The 19,937-nt window shown below is 47.0% G+C and overlaps 1 protein-coding gene across 3 annotated transcripts in view; it reads right to left on the reverse strand.

The window, feature by feature from the left end:
- The window catches only part of LOC146805553 (nucleoside hydrolase-like), a 229,136-nt gene that overhangs the window by 13,415 nt on the left and 195,784 nt on the right, over nt 1-19,937 (reverse strand). For all 3 annotated transcript variants that reach the window (XM_085622809.1, XM_085622810.1, XM_085622811.1), the window contains 3 exons: nt 14,220-14,399; nt 6,612-6,723; nt 5,849-5,985 (listed from right to left, as the gene is read on the reverse strand). In XM_085622809.1, coding sequence (XP_085478935.1) covers nt 5,849-5,985; nt 6,612-6,723; nt 14,220-14,399 — 429 coding nt within the window. The remainder of the gene's footprint in view (nt 1-5,848; nt 5,986-6,611; nt 6,724-14,219; nt 14,400-19,937) is intronic.

Here is a 19,937-nt window from a genome sequence, read left to right on the forward strand (position 1 = left end):
GTTCCTACAATTTCTCCTGCTTGACAGTGTCAAAGGCATTGGATAAGTCCATGAAGGCCAGGTGGATAGACCCCCTCCTGGCCTTTATGTACTTACCCATAATCAGAGACAAATTGAGGCACTGTTCATTTGTACCCATCCCCCTCCTAAAGCCATATTGCGTTTGAGACATAGTCCCCGAGCTACTTATCCTGGTCTCAAGGCGTGCAATAATAACCCTCCCCAACACCTTTACATTGGCATCAATTAAGGATATTGGTCTGTAGCATGCAGGGTCGTTCTTGTTACCCTTTTTATATACTGGTACCACTATGGCCTCCTTCTAGGATGTTGGGATGGGATCGGTTATCGCTGCCTTAAAGACGCTAGTCTGCAGGGGTGCCCAAAGGTGAGGATTGCTTTTAAACAGGTCTAAAGGGACCCCATCTGGGCCTGGGGCTTTTAAACAGATGCCTTTCGCCAGGGCATCCTCGACCTCACTCACTTTAAGGGAAGCACTAAGTTGGTGAGCCAAGATTGGATCTAATGGCACATCCTCTCTTAACTCCTGTGGTGAAATACATTTTGGGTTAAATATAGCCGAGAAATGGGATTCCCAAACTTCCCCCAGTAACAATGAATCCATACACCTAGCATCTGCCGAAAATAGGGGGCTGTTTATAACCTGCCAAAAGCTCTTGGTGTCTTTAAGCGCACTGGCTCTCTCAAGATCTTTCCAAGCCAACCTCCTCATTTCTTCTTTCTTTTGATAGATGGTATTTTTGTAAGACTGTCTTGCACTTTTAATTTGGATTTTATTACAAGGGATTGCATGCAGTGTCTTTTGAGGTTCTTTTGGGATCTTGAACGCTCGGCATTATACCATCTTGTCTCCTGGACTTCCCCTCTCCGTGCTGATTTTGTTGAGCTTTTAGCTACATCCATGCAGATTTGTTCAAAACCCTGTGTGACCTTATCTGGGGAGTTGTGTTAGAGGCATCTCAAAATAGTGCTTAGGTTTGCCTTAACGATTTTCTCCTTGAATTGAATAGGATTTATTTTGCCCGCTTTCAATCTTAGGCCTTGATTGGTGTTATACTGAATAGGGTGGCCATCGCCTTTTCCCTCTTGGGCTATTACACTTAGGGAAACAGTGAGGGGGTTATGGTCGCTTGCATTATTTGGCTCCACCTTAAAATTACCAACAAAGGAGGCAAACTTTCTTGATATAAACATGATATCAATAACACTTTCCCTACCTCCTCCGACATAAGAGGGGCACTGTGTTTAGTGGCTGCTGGCCAGAGTGTCAATCGGGCACAGGTCATTTGCAATAATAATAATGTCATTTAGAGCCTCCCCCTGTTGTGTGTGTATAAAATGCGACTGCAGTTGGCCCTCTGTATCCAGCAGCCCACAAACTCGATTGGGACTATGCAAGCAAAAGGTGCAATTGAAATCCCCCAGCCAAAGGATACACAGGGTGTGCCACTTCCCAGCTATCTTATTGATTTCAGCCTGAAGGGTTTCAATAACATCACAGTTAGTTTGGTTAGAAATGTTGTAGGACCAGTTGACCAATAATAGCTTAAACTGAATCAGGATGGAAATCAAAATTAGTTGATACCAGTGGGATTCAATTACAACCTCTGCTTGAATAGACCCATATCTAACTGAGAGCAATGTCACCAGCCCTCCTTTTGCCCTCAATGCCGGTGAAGGGGTTGCGTGGACATTAAAATAACAATAACCGTCCAGCACAAAGTCATCCTTATACCATGTTTCCTGAATACAAATATTATCGAAGACCTTAACGTAATCTAGCCAAACCTCATCCGACCTCGGGTGAATGCCTGCAATGTTCCAGGAGATCATTCTAAATGAACACATTTTATGATCCTGGATCATTGTGTCCACCCTAATACAGTTAGTGGAAGGCCTAGCAGGCGTGGTAACGGGATCAGACCCCACCCTTCCTAGATTATGGCTGGGAGGTAAAATAGACGGGCAGATACCAGTCTCAGTTTCATTTGTGTTATCGCCCATGTTAATGGTGTTTTGCAAAGAAGGGCTCAAGAAAATAGCAACAAGCCTAATCCCGGTTATACTAGCGACTAGATTGGAGTCTCTCCAAGGGTCGACTCCTTGGATGCTTGTTTTTTTCGGGTCGACTGATCTGCCCGGTTGCACAGGTAGTCAATCTATTTCTGTTAAACCAGAGAGCGCCTCGAAGTGGTTAGGGTGATTAAAAGAAAGAGGCTGAGGGCGGGGATATCTATTCTGGGGTGGCTGCCAGGTCTGTTGTCTCATACAAGTCCCCTGTTGGCGGGGGTAAAAGAAACACAGGGCGTGCCTGTATCTGCTCAGTGGGGGAATCTCGAAGATGTTTCAAGGCAAGGTGCGTGCACATCCTATTGATAACATTCAGCACTACATAATCCCCCACTCTATTTTTAGTTGTTTTACCCGACCAGCTTATCCGCCTTGCCATAATAATATGTCCGGGCCAATTTATCTGAGACTGAATTTTCCTGGTGCAACAATGAGCTGATTTATTGATGAGACTCTGGCAGCTTTCCTGTTGGTCAGGAGAGAGATTAGGGACCCCTGTCAGGAGCAGAGTATAAGGTTTGCACTCCGGGGGAAAATTTAAGATGTTATTTACATAAGAGACTTGACACAAGGCCATTTGTGTGCGTGTTTTCTTTCAACTGATTCCCCCTACTATGGAGATCAAATCTTAACTGGTGGATGGCCCCTCGCTCCCTGTTTGAAATCCCATCTGGACCAGATGCCCATGCCACTAGCTGAAATGGTCAAGCCATTTTGCTTTTTTGCACTGCTGATTTCCCTGTGGCCTGCAATATTTGTTCAAGATGCTCCTCTATACAGCCTAGGTGGTATAAAATAGGTTCCAAAGCCTCTAACACCACTTTACTAATTTTGTCTGTAAGTGTGTCCATTTCAGTCTGTGAAATAATGTTTCCTCCTCCACTACGGGATCTACCAACATTTCCTGGTGGGAGAGTTTGCTTGGATCTCTTGACCCTTGAAGACTGGCCCCTTGCTCGATGATCAATCCCTGCCGGTTCAATGCACTTCCTTTTTCCCCCAGTAGTGCTCTGGAGCCCTGATTTACCTGTGAATGATCGCGTGGCCACATCCTCTCCCTTATGCACTGTGCCTGGGTCACCCTGACTCAAAATTATAACGGTGGGTGAAATTGGAGGTTGTGCCACTAGTTCAGTAATTGTTTCAGCTGTAGCTGCATTGAGGACCCCAGTGGCAGGGACGGGTTGGGCGGTCAAATCAGCGGGTGGGGCTAGTGAAAGTCTGCGTTCTGCAAGTTCTATTTCTTTATTAATAGCCCCCACCGCTTTTTGCCGAAAACCATCCAGGGTAGCATCAGTACTTTTAGAAGCAGGCGTGACTTTCCATTTCCCCATGATAAAAGGAGTCTTGTGGGCACACAGTTAAAACATTAAAAAATAAAAACTTTACTTTAACGCCACTCCTCCCGGCTAGAGCTTGACTCCTTTAACCCAACATGTGGACTGGTAGAACCAAGAGGGGGGCCCAGCCCAGTCTCCTCCGGGCTTTGACGGGCGCAGACGGGCCCGCCCTTGGCCTTGGCACGTCTGCCCACGTCCCGCGCTGCTGGAGCCCTTTGCCTGCTTTGAAGTGCATCCTGGCGCGCAGAGATGCCGGTGGCGGCAACGAGCCGCAGGGCAGACCGAGTCTTGTGGTCCTGACCCCGGTGGCAACTGCGATAACCAAGTTGGGCGTCCCGCGCTGCGGGAGCCCTTTGCTTGCTTAGAAGCGCCTCCTAGCACGCAGAGAGGATGGTGGCGGCAACGAGACGCAGGGCAGACTTGGTCTTGTGGTACTGACCGGGTGGTAACTGTGATAACCGAGTCAGGCGTATATTCAAAATGATAAGTTATCAGAGGTGGAAAACGATTTCTTCTTAATTGCCTGTGTCAAAATCTGCTCTTTCATCCTGACATCACCAGGGTTGACCAGAATTGTTTGGGGGTACTTAGCGTTGGTGGGTATATTTGTGGATCAGGTCTTATATAAGCTTTGTGGCAGTAAAGGTACAACCATTTAATAAATTGACTACAATTATGCATGCTATAGTTTGTTCAGTTAATTTGTGCTCTCAAAACATTTTCACACTTTAAAATGTGAATTATAAGAGCATTGCTTGGCTACCTAAAATGGCGGTCACGCTCTATGTCATCTTGGGATCAGAGCATCCTTAATCATTGATAATTCTGCGACTTAATAGGTAAATTATGATTTGAACTACGTTCCCCCTCTCCCAAACCGGACTGGTGGGCAGGTGTGTATCTGGGACATTTTTCTGCAGACTAGATGCTCCATACCCTCATGTTGGCAGCTGGGCCTGCAACAGCTCATGGAGACCAGGGATAGCGGATCGCCAGACAAGGTGGCTTATAGGAAGTCCAATTATGATGTCTCTTCCCACGTGGAGGGTTACCTCCAGGGGCCCACTGAACTGGGCTGGTGGAGTCAGCAGTGCTCCCAGCTGCTCATGCCTAACCGACAAACTGACTGGGAAATGGTGTCTTACCAGCCCAGGTAGATGGCAGGTCAATGAGACTGATTTGGAAGATCCGGGTTCCAGTGGTTCTGGTTAATCTGATTCAGTGGCCTGATCAGCTTGGAGGACATCTCTGTTTTGGTGCCAGAGGGGGTGGATTGGCACGACCAGTGACATGCGCGACTGCAGGTGCTTCTTTCCAGCTGTGCAGCCTAAATGAAAGTGTGACAGTAGGATGTGGTTGCTGCCTCCAGCACCCGGTAACACCTGCTTCTTGCAGTGCTCCTCTTCTTCTTCCCAGAATAAACAGGCGTTAGGCTTCTTGTGCCCTAGCCCGCGGAATTATCCATACATGCGGCGTGGGCAGGAGAAACAGACATTGATGCAGGTTCTTGGGAGTGAGCCCCAAACCCCACGTTGTCAGATGGGGGTTGGATAGTGCCGATATTGATGACAAGCCAGGGTAGCTACCAATTCAGACTTGGAGTTTGGCAGTCTCCACAACTTTTCCACTGAAGACCTCCTCTTTCAATTCTCACCTTCCCCAGGAGGAGAGCATGGACAATTCCTCAGATGTGAGCAGGGCCACAGATTTTTCAAAGGCTGGGTAGCTGCACTGAAGGATCAGGTATAGCTGGTGGATGGATGGCCTCATGTCTTTGTCCCTTGTCCCCCATCCCTAAGAGGATAGTACTAGAGAGGCAGCAGTATTCATTTTGTGGACCCAACCGTTAAGGATAATTGAAACAAAATTCCTGGGGAGTACTCTGGGTTGGGGAACAAGGACTTTCTCTTTTCCCTCTTACTCTTCCTCGATATCAATAACTATTTACCCCACGTGATCATATGCTCATTTGTCAGGCTAGGGCGTGAACGCGGGATTGCACGGACTCAGAATTTTGCCTTTAGAATCGCAGGCTGGACAGACAGTCACTGGGTAAATCCACTTCACGATTTGGAGTATCTCAGTATGGCAAGCCCCAGGTGGAAACCGGGGGTCTCCTGGTACTTCCAGAGCACCAGGTGTATACATGTTTGGGCCATCTCTGGTTATCTATAAAATTCAATTAAATAGGCTTTTGAAAAAAATGGAAATGAAAAGGCAGGCTGTATCTTTCCGCTTTCATTCATGCAGTTTATTTTGTTTTTTAGAGAACTACTGCTTAGTATGTTCAAATATTTTCTCGACTGAACCATCCTTCCATAATGTGTATTTGCAAACTGGTTGTACATTAGCACCAAACACACTGAAACTATTTCATTCTGTATTAACATGCATTAGAGAAAATTGTGAAATCTTACCCAAGGCAACTGGCTGCGACATGTGAACTCCCAAGTTGCAATATAAGTAGGACATGTGTACTCATTCAAGACAATGTAAGCAGCTTCTGGGTCAGATTCAAAATTGAATTCCCCACAAACCGAAGTATTTCCTCTGGCTAAAAAAAAAAACACCATTGATATACTTACTTTATAAAACTGGATTCCGCCTTTTTTTTATGGCAATGCAATAGCAATACAATAACCGCTAACGTCACTCAGAGTATAATCAAGACATGTAGTAAAAGAAAAACGTTTTTTAGCTATGGTTTTTCACTTCTCATTTTAATTGGACAATTCAGGGTTCTGCCATGTAACAATTGAAATTGTTCATCCTTAACATCTGACCAGACAGCATAAGTTTCATTGTAGCGAGAGGTTCTAAGACATGATGGTCAAAATAGGTTCGTGAATAACAGACCCATGCCAGGTTTTCAGGATAACCAATGACTATTTATTGAGTCCAATTTGGATTCACTATATGCTCACCCATCTTATGTGGATATCTGGAAAATCTGGCATAGGCCTACCCATCATAAAGCTCTGCAAGACGCCACTGTTCTAAAACATTTAATCAGCAATCTGGCAAGCCCAAATCCCTTAACACCGGAACACACCAACATCACACACATGTACCTAGTGGGTGAGAGGGCGTTAAGCATCTAAATCAAAGATCACAGGGATGCTCTTTTTATAATGCTGGCATTTCAACCACTGACTGCTAAGGAATAAACATATTACTTACATTCCATGTTTCCACCCATGATGAACAAATTCTTTAGTTTCAGCGAAAACGATGGGTCCAGTTTCACTGCCAGTGCTAGATTGGTTAATGGACCAGTGGCAACCAATGAAACCTGCATTTAATTAGAGCAAACGTAGAGATGAATGTGTTGTTTTCTTTATTAACAAGGGACAGACTGAGAATCATGTGACCTCCTCAGGACTAAGGGAACAGGGTTACATATCCTGACACCAATGAACTACCCTAGGTTATTTAAAAAAGAAGCATCATTCAACCAAAGTGAACAATTATGACCAATCAATCACCATTACTGCCTAATGCTGTGTAAAAAATGTCTGTGTCACATATAAAAAATACACACATTTATTTAAAAAGTTCCATTTAATAATATTACAAAATAAATATACAAATGTATTACACAACACAAACATAATTGGAATTGTTAAAAAAGAGAAAATCATCAGTCTTTGATAATCATTCCACATTGCCAATATTATGACTGTACAATTATGGGCCAATATTCGATGTACACTTGTTTAGTGCTAGCTAATTGCGGACCATCAAAAAACTGTTTACACCTTTCGGTGGTCCAACTTAATCACTCCACCTTCTTCAGGAGTTTAATTTCCATAATCTTCCAGCAATTAATATGATGCAAATATGTTCTAACCGCAACATTTAGAAAGTTCTATACGGGGCAAAATTGCTCCTTCAGGATCATAGATGACCCTTCGTTTGATCGTTAAATTCTTCTAAACTTAATCTGCAGGATATCGCATTCTGAATCATGTAGGAAAAATTAACCTCATGGGGTGACTCAATCTAGGTATACCACTGCTCACTTATGTAGCCGGAGGCAATAGATAAATAGGACCTAAATTACCTCCATTCCTATTTACACACAAAGCTCAGTTTAAACCAATATCTAAAACTATCTCCTCTAAATAAATATATGGTTTCTTTGCAAAAACATCCCCCACCTCAAATGGCACTTAGGGAGAAATGTTTTACACACTTGCACAGTCAGGATCAGGAAATCTGTCTCAAAGTATCTTTGCAAAAAGTTATCCCTCCTCAAACAGCACTTTAGGAGCAATATTTTAAACTTGCACAGAGTCAGAATTCTGACTCGCACTTGGCCCCCTCAGTTGGCATAGGAATGTTTGGCACAGGTGTTGGAAATGGCCATCTTTTGCATGGTATTCCTCAAATTGTTCCCTGAACTGTTTTTAGCTTTAGGACTCTGCACGCTTTAATCCTGTTAGCCAGTGGTTAAGTCCTGTGCACTCCCACAAAACTGAAGTTGGCATATACCTACATGGCACATTTAGTTTACATAAAAGTCCCTTGCATATGGTACTACATGTACCCTGGGCCTGCAAATTAAATGCTACTAGTGGACTGCAGCATTCATTATACCACCCACTACATTAGCACTGTAATGCATGTCTTCAGGCCTGCCTCCGCAGCCAGGATGTGCAATTTGTAAACTGCCAATTCAACCTGTTAAATCACCCTTTTGACAGGCCTACACCTTCCTTTTAGATGTTTATGCATCATCCATAAGGTCGGCCGTATTGCTAAGTAAGGCAAGGTGCATGGTATTTAAAAGTAGGACATGTAGAAATTAATGCTATAAATTTCCTGACACTGAAAAGGCCCCAAAAGCCCTTTTCACTGTTGCAATGTTAGCCACCTCATAGGAAAACAATGGATTACATTACAACACCTGATAATGATAATTTCAGATTGGAAGCAGCTAAAAATATAATTCAAGGAGTCAGTTTTAATAGCTATTCAAAATTTAATTTAATAGTGAAATCGAAATTTGACTGAGTTGTAAAAGTTACTTTTAGAAAAGTTACCTTTTCCAGCCTAAACCTCTGGAGGCCTTTCTGCGATTATTCAATGTCACTTTACTGCTGATAGCTCCCCTGTGGTGAGAGGTGGATTTCTCCCAAATAGGGAACAAAGGGCTTAGGTTTGAGGAGGTGCTGGTCCTTCCTTTGCCAGGATGGCCTGGGAACTGGGCCCAAGGACTGGTTACACTTCAAAGAGGCCTACCCTGTCACAAGCAGATGAGCCTGAGACCAGGCCTGTGCCTTCCTTTGTCCCTCTAGCCAGGTTGGCTCCAAACCCAGTGGGAATGGGAGATGCCCCAGAAGTGGTTTGGAGTGATCAAAAGGGAGGATTTAGACATTATTATAGCCGCACCTTTGGTTGTGCCCAGGGAGCACTGATTAAGAGAAGAAATGCCCTGCCGTTTTTGGATATAGGTAGAGGGGCAATGTAGGATAATTTGGAGTAAAACACACAGTACTGTAAAGGTGGTTAGTGTCACCTCTGGGAACTATTACCTCATTGGCTTGGGTGTAACCAGTGGTTGCCGCCACCCAAGGGCTAGCACTGGACCTAAATTTGGAATCCCCAGTACCCTCACCAGAACGCTTCTGGATCTGAGAGGCATTAGAAGAAGGACTGCCCTGCTGCCTGAAGAACCCAAAGGAAGACTTTGCCGTCTTCCCTTGAACCCAGGACCCCAGAAGTGCCTTCGAGGGTCAGTTGGCTGACCTCTTGTTTGAGATATAGGCCTTCAACAACCTCCTAGGGCCCTTTCCTGCTCTCCAGCTGACCAGTGTAGGAAGCTGGAGTTCTCTTTGCAGATGTACCCCTCACTTTTTCCCTCCATTTGAACTACTAAATGCTGGTTTTCGACTTTGACAGGGCACTGAAGCCTGCTCACTAGGCTCCAATGCCAGTGTTCTTTCCCTTAACAATTAAATGCTTAGTTGTAACCCAATTGGTAAGGACTTAAGTACCCTATGGGCTGCAGCATGCATAATGCCACCCAAAGGGACCCACACAAAAAACGTATGGAGACAGTCATTGCAGGATGGGTGAAAGGGCGCAAGCGTTTTTGAAAACACAACTTTGTACACTTCCTGTGTGCAATGCCCAGATACACTGCATGTCTTATATGTAAGTCACTCCTACAGCAGTCCGTACTAGTCCTCTAGTGTGCTGCCTGACTGGTATTGTCAAGTCTACCACCACGCGTTTCTGAACTCCTGTAGGTGAAAGCCTGCACTCTCAGAGGCCAGAAACAATGCCTGCTCTGGAGGAAGTTGTTCACACCTCCTCCAGCAAGATGGCTAGTGATTTAGCACATCAAGGCCAGAGGCTGCAAAGCCTCTGCTGTCTTAGTCATGCAACCCTAGCTTCCCCCAAGACCTGGGGAAAAACCACCTCCTGCCCTGGGGCCTAATTGGCACCAGAGCAGGCAGGAAGTTAGATTGTCAGTAGGTGTGTTGCACTTCCAGGCTGGACACACCCCTAAGGTGGGCCACATGAAGTAGACAGCTGAGACAGGGTTTCACCATTTTGAATTTCATTAAACTAGGAACTTCAGGTCAGGCTTATGCCACTCTCCACAGGAAGTGGTCATTGAGGGGCTGTAATCACCCCAGGGGGAAAAGAGCCCATTGGCTACTACCCTAGACTCCCCTAAATGCCCGGAAATTCAGTATTTAGGGGTTCCCCCTGACACCAGAAACTCAGATTCATCTACCTGGGACCTGAAGAAGGACTAAGAAGAACCAACATTGCAAGAACTGTGGACCAGCTCCGAAATTGGTGCCAAAACCTGCCTGTCTGCTGCTGTCCCGGCAATTGCAAAGACCCGATTTGTCCAGAAGCTGTGCATCTTCCTAAAGTTTGGGAGGGCTGTCTAGCGCTTCAACAACCTTGTAGCATATCCCTTTTGGAGTCTGTCGGATAGGTCCCCAAGTCCCTGCTTGCACCCTATTACAGGTACCCTTCCATTGACTTTAGCGAGTAGCGCTCAAGGCTACCAACGCGCCCAGCTCCTCTGCATCCGGACTCACCAGGGCAGATAAAACTGAACTCTTAGTAGTTTCTTGTGACCTAAGCACTTTAAGTTCCAAAAGGCACCCTCCAGAAACGCTCTCCAGTGTATGTACGCAGTGTATGTTTCTTACATAGGATAACATTACCGCATTCCAGGCTCATACCTCAAAAATTGTTATCTGAGTATTTTACTTTTTTATAGTAAAATCCTATCTCCGAAAGCACTTACCTGATTCTGATGATCTTGGTGTCTATGATTATATAACAATCTGTGTTATTTTTCTAAATTGGTCTTAGATTTCCTTCTTGGGTGTGTGTCTCATTTATTGACTCGGTGTGTACAACAAATGCTTAAGACTACCCTCTGAGAAGCCTAAGTTACTCAAGCAAATTACCACAAATAGAGCACTTGACCCCCCTAGCGCGCAGCGCACACGGACTATAAGAGTGTTTCAGTAGCCAAGTTTGCAGTGGGGTCCTGCATGCCTCAAGAGAGGTATCATATCTCCTCCATCAGATGGAGATGGTGTACTAATCACCCATCATCTTCACAACTTCACATAATCATGGCCAGTATATCCATCTGATTAATTTCATGAATTAATGCAGAGTGATTTGAATTGTTTACTGGTCCTGAAGAATGCCCAAGAAATCCGGTTGGAGTCTATTGAAGGCAGAAACATATTGACCAACGTGGAGGTATGTTTGCTCTGAAACCCCAGTCTTCTTTTTTGACCCTATCCAAGTGTACCATTGAATACAAATATTGGGTCCCTTGAGCAGCCGCGGTCTGGTCAAGGTAATATCGGTGGGGCGGATGGGCCGTGTAAGGGGGGATTTCGAAGAACGATGCAGAGGGAAAATTAAATAAATAATTAATTTTCCCTCGGCATCGTCACTCGAAATCCCACCTTACACAGCCCCACTGCCCCACCGCTGTTACCTGACAGACCGCAGCTGCCCTTGAGATAGTTTTTACCTTTCACTTTCTTGTTTTGCACTCTGCCCTTCACTCACACTTTTTAGTGGTATCCCCCATTTAAAAAACCTCAGCTCCTCTCCACCTACTTCGCTCGGTGGAGAGTTGTAGCCCACACCCGGGACCTTGTGGCCCTGGTGTGATGAGGGAGCCCTATGATGAAGCATGTCACCTTCGGGTGAGTGAGGGTTCTCGTCCTTATAAAGGAATACCTTTCCTTCACAAACAAAAAAAAACCTGAATTTGGAGAACGTATCTTTTGTGAGTCTCATGTATTGGTAGTGAGTGATACGCTCGCATTTGGGATTTCCCCCTTGGATCCTTAGTGTGATTTTGATTATTAATTTAAGTACCGTAAACAAATAAGGGTTGTCTGTACTTTTTGCATGGTGTGCCATTACTTCGGTACTACCACATAAAAGGCCATCTTCCTACAACCAGTACCAAAGAGTGAGTTGTGACTCTCGAGTACTTTCCCCAATATCCTGGTCCCTGGGCTGTGATCAGAGTTTACTACTCCCTTCCCAAGAGACAGCAACAGCGTTCGTCGACGGCCTCACCGGATTCAACCCCAAGCAGCACCCGATCAATGGCTTCATCAGACTAGACACCGAGCAGCATCCAAGCAATGCTGGCAACCTTTGTCCATGGCATCTCTGGTCCCAATGCCAACTAGTCTCCGAGACCTTGTGCAGTGGCTCCCTGTCATTGTCGAGCCTTTCCTCAGATCCAGTCAGCTGCCTGGCTCCATTCAAGTATTTCTAACTCCATAAAAGTTTCTAAGTAAGAAGGTAACTTTCTGACCTGGACGAAGCTGATCTTGTATCTGATCCATGCCCCGTTGCGGTCACCCTTAAATCTTACCCTTGTCCTGGTCCAGCATGACCAGTTTCCTGCAGTTGGCACTTAAAGAAGTCTTTTGGTGCTATTTTTACATACAAACTTTACAAATGTAGAACTCCAGTTCTTATAATTGGAGTTTTGTTGTTTTGGTGCCATTCATTAAAACATTTTCTATTTTTCTAGATTAGTTTGAGATTTTTCTTGTGTTGAGTTTTTACTTTAATACTGTTTGAGTACCTCATAAATATTTGTAACATTGCCTGTAAGGTAAACCTGGCTGCCCTGCGCCATAGCTCCTAGGGGTTGAACACATGTTTATTTAGTGACTTTTGTGATTCACCCTGACAAGGATTGTGATCATTATTTGAAGTGAGTACAAAGATGGTGTATTGCAGAGTGGAAAAAGTGGGTGCAAACAAAATATTGGGAGCAAAAAGTTAGGGAGCAAGATGGGATTTATGCCGGGATTCCCAAGTAAGGGTTGAGAATGAGAAACCTTTAAGTGGCAGGCTCCCATTATGTAAAGGCTACACTTTTCACTAAATGCCTCAATTATATCAAAATATTTACCACTGATACTGCATCCATTCAACATTTCTCAAGGGAGTAGGGGGCTAGAGACCATCCACTTTTCTGCAGGGTCTATCCTTCTCTACAGATACCCATAAATATCCTTATTTCCTAATTTCCTGGTTATGTGCACTGTTATGACCCAAATCGGCATTGCAGAGGAGCACCCACCACCAAGATTTGTTGTCCTTCAGTGTTTTGCATCGCATGTTGAGCAGTTGTGGGTCACTGAACCCTTGTGTGGCCTCAAAGGCAGAGGACATATCTCCAAATGCTCTCTATCTCTTTTCACCTCAGATAGTCCCTCGTGGTCTGGCCACGGACTTCTCCCCACTCTAGTCACCTCTCGCTAATTCAGCTGAAGCATGTGAACATCTATTGCTCAATTGTCCTCACTCATATCACTCCTTTGCAGAGTATTCTGTGACCTCACAACCATTTGACTACAGAGTCCCAAAGTCCTCTTCCCATATAGTCCCAATTGACAATTTTGTAGCAGGTCAGTCCCTAGAAATTGTTAACATGAGGCATCCAGCCACCCTCCACCTGCTGTCTTAATTCATTAGAAAACAAGCAGAGTTTGGCGGCCTACCTGACAACCCCTTCCAAGTGATCTGGGAAGCCTTTACCAATATAGCATACTTCAAGAATTGCCCAACTTGAACACTAAATTTTGCCTTAGCCTTGTTAGAAAAACATAAATGTGTCCTCATCATCAGTCTCCTATTCTTGCAGCCCTCCTCTCTCTATTTAGTCACAATTGCTTCTTGCATCAATTTCCTAAAACAAATCATACCCCAGAATGGCACTCTCACACAGATGGGAGTCCTTTTTATTATCCTCTTACCTACCCACTGACTAGCACTGCCACATCCTGATAAATATTACATCAGGTAGGGTACAGAGGGCCCATCTTAAGTAGCATGCCAACCCACGAGAAGCAAAGTTTATTGGTTGGGAGCATCTTTCAACCATTTGACAATAGGTTGCACCTGCAAGGCCAGGTAACAACACTGAAGACTGGAGAGGTTGTTGAAGCTGCTCTCTGCAAAGTGCAACTAGGCATGTGCACCAATTGGCATTAGAATGGTAATGTTTTACCTTTCAAGAACTAAGTGCTGATTAGACCGGACAACGGTAATTTGTGCAGAGTGGGTTTAGGCTATCATTATCACAGTAATTCCTGAAATAGTCTCAATATTTATTAGGAACCTGCAAAATATTTCCCATATTTTGCATGCCCTTGTGAAACATGAATTTTTAAACCACTGGGTATAGTGCAATGAAAGCACCAAATCACAAAATGCACCCAAAATATTAAAAGGTATACAGCGTTTCTCCTTACTCACCCGACCGACTCGTTCATTGACTATTCTCAGCATGGCATCCACAGCATGTTCTCTCTGCAAGTGCTCCAGACCTGGTGCGTCGGGATCAGGACTATCACCCAAACCATCTTTTCCATGATAAAAGGCTCCGTCTACAGGGCTTCCGAGTAAGGAAGATGGAGCTCCTGAATAAACTGGAATCTAAAGAACATATTGAAGAAAACATCATAAAATTGCTAAGCTATAATGGACCAAGTCGAGCCGCTTAAAAATAAATACAATGCCTTTTGTGAAGCCCTAACCCCCATGTTGATTTAGGACAAGAGTCCATATCTATCATACAAATGGGATTTAAGTCGCCCACCAGAGTTACCCACCAATCTTGTGTCGCCATGAAGTCCCCAATAGCTTCCTGAATGAACTGCTCCTGTTTCTTGTTTGGGGCGTATATGGAAATCGAAAGTACGGAGTGCGATCCTAGATGTATACGATACCCCAATAGACGGCCTTTGATCTCTACTACCTACATTCCCACCTTCCCTTGAAGGAGCGTGAACATAGTACTGTGACTCCTGATGCCTTGTGTGTCATAGAGGAGAAGAACTGTTGAGGGATGGTTCGAGACTTCAGTCTATTCTAGTCCTTCTGTAATAAGTATGTTTCCTGTAAAAGACATAAGTCCGCAAGTGTGTGTTCGAGGTAGGACAATACTGCTTTCCTCTTGACTGGATTATTTAGGCCTTTAACTTTGAGGGTTAGTACCCTCAGGGGTATATTCTCAAGAACGTGTGATAACCATCGCAAAAGTAACTTAACGCAACTCTCAACATCGCTGTCTATCGTGGGAAATTTACGCCGTGTTAACCAAGTATTCACAACACGCGGTACCATGCGATAGTCACCACATAACGTGCCAAATGGCTGCGATAAAGTAAAATGCGAAACAAAAACGCCAAAAAAGCTGCGATGAGGCCAATCGCGATACAAAAATCAGCGAAAACCAGTGACAGGCCTGCAATTCACACGAGTCAGGCGGGAAAATCACCATAAAAGCCGAAAAAAAACAGACAAACAAATGCCAAACAACAGCAACTATGGCAGTCCATCGTGGACAAGGTGAATGCAGTCGGCGTGCTGAAGAGGACAATGGAAGAAGTCAAGAGGTGCTGGAATTATGTCAAGCGCAAAACCAAGCAGAAACTCGCAAACAACCGGAAGGCAGCAATGCAGACTGGAGGTGGGAGTCCTGCACCACAGGAGGAGCTGGACGAGATGGAGGAAATGGTGTCCACAGTCATCAGTGGGGAGACAGTGGCAGGAGTAGGGGGCCCGGACACTGCTCAACAGGACTGGACACAACAGCAACAGGGTGAGTAACGACCGGGGATGGGGGGAGATGGGCACAGTGGCACACATGCACAAGTAAGCATAGCACATCTGCGGACAAACCATGCCCCAGCCCCCAACTCCCACCAAGAGACCAATGTACACAAGTATGCAACTTCCCAGCACTGTATAAGCAGAGAAGTCAAAGGCACACCACATGAAAGGGATAAGGGGCAGCAAAATCAGAGCTGCAGGGGCGACTCTCCCAAAATGTGGCACACACACATTACATGCAGAGCACATCAACATTGACAATGATGTGGCACAAACCGCAATACATCCACAACAGAACACAGGACACAACTGGTGCCGATGGGTGTAGACACTGGCCAATCAGAATTGGCATTGCAGGGCAATGTGAGTTGATAACGTACAAGTACAAACACACACACGTCGGCTGTGGAAATGTCCACAGTCCCACATCAAATAGGCAGCTCCGCCCAAACAGCCACGATGTACAGTCATGCTGTCTGTATGTTAACATGTACAATGTGACAACATACATGTGAACACATTGTTAAACTGCATCTCCCTTTCACATTGCAGAGGGAGAATCAACACCTCCTGCAGAGCAGCCCGAACCTCTCTTCTCTAAGGACGATGAGGACCACCACAGCTTCGACTCAGACACCCTCCGACTGCTCGTGGACAGCCTCCGCAGCCCACTTCCAGGAGCTAGGCAGCCCAGCTGCTACAAGGAGAGCCCACCCTCTTCACAGACTACACAGCAGGAAACACCCACCACCACTGCTGCCTCCCAGGAAACCCACGCCCAACCCATGGCCTTCCAACGCCGTGTGTTGGGGTGCCAGGAGCAGCTGGCTGAACAGGTGCGGGTGGGCTTCAACAGCATGGCAGACAAACTAGACGCCATACGTGGGTGTCTAATTCCTATCAGGGACCACTCACGGTCCCTGACGGACACCCGCAGTCCGCTCCATGCTCTCCAAAGAATCATGGCTGACATAGCTGGAGCCCTGACTCAGAGAATAGAACAACTGTCCAGTCAGAGAGGTACTAGCGATGTCACACAGGAGTTGGGAAACATGCGGAGGTTAATGGAGAGCATGGAGAGAGCGAATGCAGAAAGTGCGGCTGCCTCGGCTGCACACCAGCGAGTGGTAGCTGGGTTCCTCAGTGACCTCAAGACCATCCTCATGGCATTGCTGCCACAAGGCCTGGCGCTGATGCATGCTGCTGCTACCACTACATCTACATCTCCGCCCCTGAAGTGTCAGTGCCACACAGTGCGGCAGACATTCCACCTCTGGCCCCTGAGTTGTCACTGACACACAGTGATGGAGAAAGGGCACCACCACCCACACATGAGGCACATGAAACAGCAGCGGACGAAGATGCGGATGAATCTGGCTTCATGGTAAGAAGGACGCAGTAGCATTCATCTCTGCCATATAGCCTGTTTCAGCTTGGTTCTGCCCTCTGCATCATCACCTCCCACTGTCCCCCGATACACTCTGCGACATTCACTTTGGACCTCGACATGGATTGCCATATACTTTTTGAACACCAATGACACAGCAATCAGACTGCAGACTGAACACTTCCTCTTCCTTTGGACTTGTCATTCTCTGAAAGACTCTGGCTGGCCATCCACACGCCAACATCGTCATGTGGGGTTTGCACGGCCCTGTACTGCTCCAGATGCAACACTCCACTGAATGTGCATTAAACATTCATAATCACACAGATGTGTCGTGTCTATGGTCTTTCAAGTGTGGGTACATGGATGAATGTAGGGTCAGTGAATTCCTCTTACGTCCATGTGGCTCATGTCGTTGGACTTGGGTCACAGGGTGACACATTGCCGAATGTTGTCCGGGTGGCGCCGACGAAACAACAGGGACACACGCAGTTTTACTTCCTAGTACAGCCCCGTACAGAACAACGCACAGACCCCCGGGGTCAGTGTTCAAAACCTTACGCTGGACTGGCATATGCCAAGCCAGCCCACTCCACTTACGCTCACGGGGGGACGGCAACGCTACATGTCCCAGGTCTGCCATGTAGTAATCTGCTGATCACAGGTCTTGTTGTCAGAATGCCACAGCCACTGCCTCACGGCTAGTAGACACCCACACCACACCTATCCAGCACACGCGTCACAGGACATGTGACCCTGCCAATTAAAAAGGGCCGAGCGCACGTATTCAATGCCATTTCCAGCCTCTCTCTGGGTGTATCCGTGTGGTGCACATGTAGGCATGGGGGCCCAGGGGCCTGCAACATCACATTCCGCCGGCCCGGGGGTGACATGATGGCATCCGCACCACGATACCCAATCATAGAGGGACCAGGACTTGAGGGGCACAGACTTGGTGGCACCGGATACACTACGGCTGGCACAGGCACACCGCCACGGGACGGTGACTTTCGGTGCACTGAGGTAGGGGCACCTTAAGTGCTGAGTGGGAGTGCAGCCTGCGATGATGCCCCGTCCCGGAGGTCCGGACTGCTCAGGTTTTGTGTGCCCTGCTGGACCGCAGTGTAGGCCTGAGCCAGCGGACAGCGGGGGCCTACCGCCACGTGGCATCGCCTCCTGGATCACAGAGTTAGTGGCACCTATGAGGCTGAGCGGGTGTGCAGCCTGCGATGATTCTGGGTGCACTGGTATGTCCTCTGCCATGGCGAAATCAAGACCCCGAATAAAATGTGAGACCTGGTGGCTTGCGGAGCGGGGCTGCATGATGTGGAGGGTGCCATGTCCGCGGGCCCCGGGCATATGGCTTGCAGCGGCACGTGGTGGGCCCTCATCACTACACGCCAAGGGCGGAAGGTGAGCAGTGAGGCCTGGGTGCGCAGGGGCGGGCATGCACCGCTGGGCGGCAGGAGGGGCTGGGGTGTATCTGCCTGGGTGCGCAGGGGCAGGCATGCACCGCTGGGCGGCGGGAGGGGCTGGGGTGTATCTGCATGGGTGCGCAGGGGCGGACAGGCGATAATGTCTTGTGCAATTGTATGTACATTGCCATTCATGTATCTGGACTCTGTTTCAGATGCCGGATCTGTTTCAGATGTGTGACCTAGTAAACTGCACTAAGTACCGGCACGTGGTTGGAGACACACCGGTGGCAGCAGGTGTGCAGTGTGGCCTGGGTGCGCATTGTCGGCACTCTCTCTCCCTGTCCATCTCTTCTGTTATCTGTGTCTCTCCTCCCCCTCTCTATCCATCTCTCTCCCCCCCTCTGTCGGTCTGTCTCTCTCCCCCCTCTCTGTCCGTCTATCTCTCTCCCCCCTCTCTGTCCGTCTATCTCTCTCCCCGACTCTCTGTCCGTATATCTCTCTCCCACCCCTGTCCGTCTATCTCTCCCCCCTCTCTGTCCATCTATCACTCTCCCCCCTCTCTGTCCATCTATCTCTCTTCCCCCCTCTCTGTCTGTCTTTCTCTCTCTCCCCCCTCTCTGTCCGTTTTTCTCTCTCTCTCTTTCGCTCTCTCTCTCTTTCGCTCTCTCTCTGTCCTTTGATGTGCGCAATACACACCTTCTCATCATGATTTTTGTCTTGCAGGCTGTGACCTACGGATTGTCCCGAGGGGAGCCGCCATGTGTCTTCATTTCTGTTCTGTGTTTCGTTGAATACATTTTCATTTGTTACATCGAAGGTGAATGTGTGATGCTAATTTTTGTGACGACACATGCATGTCACCAAATGTGATTGTGCGACATCAGGCGGATCATTTGGTACATGATTCCGTGTAGTTGATGTGGCATGTCTTTGGCCGGGGGAAGTGGTGCCCAGGGAGGGGGGGTCTTGGGGGTGATGGCGGTGGTGTGGCGGCCTTGTTGGAGCTCCGAGCTGCATGATCGTTGGCTCCATGGCATCTGTTGCCCTTCAGGTGTGGCTCTGGGCTGGGCTCCATGTTGTGGTGCAGGCTTTGGTCCGACTTTGCACCATGTCAGAGCAGGTGTTAGTTTCCTGCTGCTAACGCGACTTATCGCCTGTTTTGTGGTCTTATCGACGATCTGGCTGGTCGTTGAGAATGTTGCGGAGTGGTGTGGTCGCAGATTTTTGCACGGGAACGCCTACTCTGCATCTCATTAGCGATAGTTGCCGGGGTCATCTGTGGCAATGTTTTTTGCGGCTGCTATCGCAGGTAAACTGGTGCTATGGGCTGTTAGCACCAGCTTGTGAATGGGGAGATACATTTATCGCGACTTTGTCTGCGATAAAGTGCCGTTAACTCTGCGATAGCTCCTTGAGAATATGCCCCTCAGGTTCTTAGGGAATGCGGTCATATCGAGGTCCCAGAAGATATCTCGATGGGCCTGTCAGACCTCCCCCCCCCGAACCCCGGTGTAGTGAAGGGCAAACCAAGAATGATGAAATGTACCAATATGT

Source organism: Triturus cristatus, chromosome 8 (genome assembly GCF_964204655.1).
Source record: "Triturus cristatus chromosome 8, aTriCri1.1, whole genome shotgun sequence".
In the NCBI taxonomy this organism is placed as follows: Eukaryota; Metazoa; Chordata; class Amphibia; order Caudata; family Salamandridae; genus Triturus; species Triturus cristatus.